Source organism: Morone saxatilis, unplaced genomic scaffold (genome assembly GCF_004916995.1).
Source record: "Morone saxatilis isolate NCDOM2014 unplaced genomic scaffold, NCSU_SB_2.0 Contig11, whole genome shotgun sequence".
NCBI classification, from domain to species: domain Eukaryota; kingdom Metazoa; phylum Chordata; class Actinopteri; family Moronidae; genus Morone; species Morone saxatilis.
Window position 1 is genome coordinate 13724691 of NW_023339663.1, and position 5698 is coordinate 13730388.

The 5698-nt window shown below is 38.9% G+C and overlaps 1 protein-coding gene across 2 annotated transcripts in view; it reads right to left on the reverse strand.

Annotated features, from left to right (window-relative positions):
* sbf2 (SET binding factor 2) overlaps window positions 1-5698 on the reverse strand; it is an 85489-nt gene that overhangs the window by 9942 nt on the left and 69849 nt on the right. The window contains exons 29-32 of one of the 2 annotated variants that reach the window (XM_035682561.1): window positions 5141-5224; window positions 3031-3105; window positions 1740-1918; window positions 386-562 (exon numbers count right to left, since the gene is read on the reverse strand). In XM_035682561.1, coding sequence (XP_035538454.1) covers window positions 386-562; window positions 1740-1918; window positions 3031-3105; window positions 5141-5224 — 515 coding nt within the window. The remainder of the gene's footprint in view (window positions 1-385; window positions 563-1739; window positions 1919-3030; window positions 3106-5140; window positions 5225-5698) is intronic. The other variant, XM_035682562.1, reaches the window with a different exon arrangement.

Sequence of the window (5698 nt, forward strand, 5' to 3'; positions counted from 1 at the left end):
ACACACACACACACACTACCATGTTTGGTCTACTGATGAATTTCTTGCTGAGTATGTGTTGCCTATGAAGGGTTTCCCACAGAAAACATTTTTTGACAGTCTATGATATGTTCAATGTAAGGACAAAGGCTGCGGGGGGTCAATCAGATAACTAGCATGATACGAGCTCTGCTGTTATCCCATCGATGTGAATCTGTTTCCCTTGGGAAAATGGCTTCAGAGTGGATTTATTCATTATGTGAATTTGATACACAGGATGAGCAGTAAGAGCTGACTGCTGGGTCGTTCTCACACAATTTTTAGAGTCCGACTCCGAGTCAGTGTGCACTGCTGTACATGTGAATCCTTGTTAAAATAAAAAAACAGAGTTTGTGCGTTTGGTCACCTGCAGGATCCATTCAGAGTCCTCCAAGGCTTTGAGGAAGGAGTCCTCAGAGTCGGACGAAGTGGCACTGGGAGCGCAGGCTCTCAGCAGCTTTTTAAAAGAGGCCTTCACCTGCCGTGTGTCAGCGAAGTCCACCGGCACCAGTTCACAGTTCAGAGAGGAGTCCACTCTGAGGCCCTGTCAAAAGAGAGAGAGCAGTGTCATAACATTCCTCACCTCCACCTCATTGGTTATTTTCTTTTTGTATTATTATTTATGTACAAGCCTGGCTTTAATCACTTATACCGTGTAATTACTGATGTTGCTGTTCAGTGTACATCTTGCTAACAAAGTCGGAGTTGCACTTGAATCTTATGTGTATAAGAACTGTCAATTTTGCAAGACACCACTTCCATCAGACGCACGTGTTTCTTCATGTGAACAATTATTGTGCAGCCGACTGTCTTACTGGTACCGAAGAAAGCACTGTAACCCTTACAGTAGGTGAAATTAACTTACTCACTGACTCAGACTTTGACTTATTTTAGTAATATTATTTCATATATTAGCAAACAGCAGTGAACTTTGAAATTAACTTACTTTATGGCCATTGATGTGTTATTATACATATACAATATGTAAGTTAACTTTACGAGTTTCTACATATTTTCTTTATGTGTAAGTTTAGACACAGCAGTGAGTCATCACATCAGTTAACCTCCAGCTATGAGTAAAATGTATTATCAGATGTGGACAATAGACACGATATGTCCATAAAATACAAGTCAATGGGCTTTGAAGTATCCACTGTTGTTTTGGCTTGGTCCTTTCTGAATTTGAAACTTTATAAATATTGTGATTATGCTTTACAACTCAAATATCCAACTAACCTTTCAACATACATAACAATGTGACCTTGAATATGCAATTCAATTCAACAGCTTTTCCCTAAATCCTACTTTCACAAAGATTATAATGTTCAGATCTGAAGCGTGTATATTAATTTATATGTTTGTTACTGAGGTCATAGTTAAAGGTGGTGTTGGGCTACATTATATTGAGGGGTGTTTCTTCCTTCCCATTTACACACATAACAGGGGGGTAGAGTTGTTGACACTGTTATAATTATATGTTTTAACACTGAGGTCATAGTTAGTGGTGGTGTTCTGGACTACAAGTTGATGATTAACAAAAACTGCACATTATGGACATCATAAAAGTAGACTTTATGGTAGAACAGTTGCATTAGATTGCAACAGATTATACAGGTGTACCTGATAAAGCATCCACTCAATGAATACAACAATATACTCCAACAATTCATAACAAAATGCAGTTTCTGCCCCCCAGAGAGCAGCCTACTTTTCATTCTCACCCTTAAATGGGACTTTTCTCCAAACACATAGAGGGCAGCTTGTTGTTTCAGGAGCTGAGCCTGCAGACTGTTGCTACCTGCAGGGGGCGCCAGATCCTTCCCTGCTAGTCTGGCGCCCACATCCACTGTCACCGGGTGATGGCTGAGTCTGCTGCTGGAGCGCAGGCTAGCCCACACGCCTGCAAACACAAAGACACAAACAAAGGTCACACACATGGCCTGTTCTGATGTACACATGCTGTCAAACAAACAAACAAAAAAACTGAATGATGAACCACACATGACATGCCGACTAGGTTTACATGCACAGCAGTACAACAGGGATTATGTAAAGGCCTTAATTATTTCAGTCCACTAACAAAGAGGTCGTGTCTACAATTGGGTGTGTTAAAGTATTAAAAGCAGAAGTTCTTGGAATGTATTAGCAAGTCAACAAGTATGACAGCCACTTCTCTGAAAAACAGCATGCAATACCTTCCAAATGGCATGAATCACTATCAGGAAGGACTTGATTTTTCAAAGTAATCACTTTCAGCCCATTTAAGTAACATTTGTATAACTGTCCATCTATTAATGTCAGCTTCTGCAACCAGGACAGTTATACAAGTTATACAGTTATACAAGTTACATTAGATCCAGAGAGATATGTCATAACATGAGTGTATACTGAAGGTTTCAATAGCTGTTGCTAACACAGATACAATTAACTTTTTACACCTCAAGCTACACCTGATTGCAGGATTGACCTGACTGCTGTTTAGACCTGATATGGCTCAGAGAAACAGGCAATCAAAACTCAAGTCATCACACACAATATCAAAGCATTTATGAGTCTTTTTATATGATCTGATTCATATTCCCTTTTGAGTCACATTTACAGAATACTGGAGCTGTGTTCGTTACACTACACAGGATCAGAGGGACCTCATTTTGTGTGATTCATGACTTGTCTGCCATGATAAACAGCTTCCTTTCCTCCCCAGTCTTGAGACCCGGCTATTAACTGACCACAGTCAGCACTGCCGAGCCAACACGTTAACAATGGAAGAGGCCACATTAGAGCAGCCACTTTGGTTTGTGAAAAACCACAGCTCCCAGATGAGCAACCACAAAGTCAGCGATGATTAGTAATACGTCTCACAAGGTCTTTGTAAGGGGTTCAGAGCATGATGCAGCGTAGTACGTGACCTGGTTAGTGAGCAGATTAGGGGTGAAGCTTCAGAGGATGCGTTAGAAAGAAATGGGTCGCTCTAAGAGGACTGGCAGGGGGAAAGAGACAGTTTGACTATACCTTGATGGTGGATTCTCTCCTTACTGGCAGGTTTTTGGTTTGAGTGAGTGAATAGTTTGTCTCTGTACTCGAGTACTGGTTCGTACGGGAGGTAGAGAGAGAAGAGGAGGGCAAGGAGAAGGGTTTGGAAAAAATAAATCATGTCAATATCATACAGACTTTTCCCCGTACCTTTACTAGCCTTTTCAGACCACACAGACATGCAGCTGAGGGTCAAAGATTGAACTGGTTCACATAAAGTGACAGAATGAAAAAATGTCAATTCAAAAGAGAATGATTGTCATTGCATGCATGGATGTGTTTGGCCAGCGTTATGATCGATGGTGTGAAAAACAAAGAGCCAGATTTACAAAGTCTGTTGTTTGTCAGACACAGAAACATGTGATGTTTGTATCAAACAGGTGCACCAGACAGTCTGTTGTTCTCTCCCTCGGTGGAGACACGTTAGCTGAGGTGGATTAGGTATTTCACTGGATTTACAGAAGTTTAACTGTCTAACCCAAATTAAATTAAGTACTCAGTAACTTCACTCTTCTGATAAGGCATTTAATAGATGTATTTACCTCTGTAATCTATTGCAGCATTAGACACATCAACGTCATCGCCACATATTTTACAGTGTTGGCCTCTTTAAAGCATCTTCTTGTGCCACTACATATCTTTTCATTTTTAATAAAATTTGTTTAAATTCCTCCAAATGAATTATGAATATGATATGAATTATAATATAATTTTATGAGTAATAGATTTAATTTAATCAGATGCAGTTGAACTGTTGTCACTGGATAAATTGTATGTTTTGTAATCAAGATCTCTAAAATAGCACATATTTTCTGGTCTTGGTAATAATTCATTAATAAATAATTAATTTGCACCACTTTCTGTGTAAATCTCTCTCAAAATGTAACTCCTGTTTCCAAGGAGGACAAGAATGCGTCAGTGATAATCCTACGCTCTAAATCCAGTGATTTCTACTGGACTGTGTTGCGTTTGTTTTAATAAAGAAATGGGGTAAAGGTTCCAAATATTTAGAAATGATGAGTCATCCTTTTCAGCGTGCTAAAAAGATGCTAAGTCAGTTTAAGAAAGCCTTTCACCTTTTGACCTTAATGTGACTCGCACAGACACAGAGACAAAACTCAGCACAAAACAGCCAGTACTGGTGGAAGAGTTCACATTCCAGTCTACACTTTAGTCATGATGATGTGTCAACTCAACAGTACAGCAGGTTTTTATCCGTGGCATCACATTTACAGTAACACTCTTAGTTTAGGAACACTGAACAAAAAAGATTAATGTGGCAGTAAGTTTCTCTTACGCAATACAAATCCTTCAACTTCAAATGATTAACAGAAGTGTACACTGTACACATTATACAGTGTTATTCACTTAGGGTACTAAAGATCCAATTGTGTTCACAGCTCTCCAATACGTTTACAATTCTTGGACTATATGTCCTTGATTCCACTCTTTTCACATATGGAGTTTTTGTTTGGTCACATTAAGGTACTATATATTACCTATAGATAGATAGAATAGATAGATAGATAGATAGATAGGATAGATAGCATGGATAAATATATCTATCATATAATACATATTATATCATTCCATTTTTATTTTCATCAGTGCCAAATACCTGAAGTGCCTTAAATTGTTGATTGTTGTTTATTTCTATGTCTTGTTGACTGGTTTATTTATGTATTGCAAATTGTATCCTGTAAATACCAAGTGCCCTTGACTGTTGACTGTTTATTTTATGTCTTTTTTATTATATAGAAAAATTTATTTATTTTTTATTGCCTGTGGCACAGTGGGGTCTGCAATTTACTTTCATACTTTTGTCTACAGGAGCTCAGAAGCTCCATCTGAAAGTGTATGATTTAAGCACCATACCAGATTGTGCCAACACATTCACTCATATTTCTAAAATGCAAGACCATGTGTTGTATAACAAGTCAAAAATAATGGGAGTGAGACTTTCTCTCAGTGAGTAGATGATGCTAAAACAATCATAATTGTAGTCTGATAGATTCTGGCATTTCATATTTCACCTGGCAGCAGGAAGACACATGACGTGTCGAGCAGGAAACAAGAGTACGACACTTACCTCCTCTGGTAAAGCTGTTTGAGAATGGGATGTCTAAAAGGGCGGGAGCCATCTTTGGTATCCTGGATGTCCTCCTGTCACTGCCTGAAGACAAAACATTCACACAACACACAGGACGTTACAAATGTGTGCCCTCTATATCTACAAGTGAAAACAAAACTGACTGCAGTGATTAGTTGTGTCTTTTGTCTCAGTTTGAACTGATTATAATGCTGCCAATAATTTGATCTGAGCGCTTTAAACACAAGATACACGATGGCTAAATGAATAATGGCAATGCAGAGAATTTGCCTGTATGTGTCTCATTTACGTGAGAATCCTGGACACAGCTTCAGTCCAGTACATGTGTGTGTATGTTTTCAAGTATGTTCAGGATACAAGCAGACGGGGGTGAAGTCAGAGGAGATGGATGAGCTGGACAGTGACCCCAGGTTGTCCTGTGATTCTTAAATAACCTTTTATTGTACACATTTCCTTCCAAGTGTTACCAAATATCAGATACAGTATTTCTCACAAACAGTCCCTCTCTCTGTCTTTCTCTCTCTCTGTCTGTCTGTC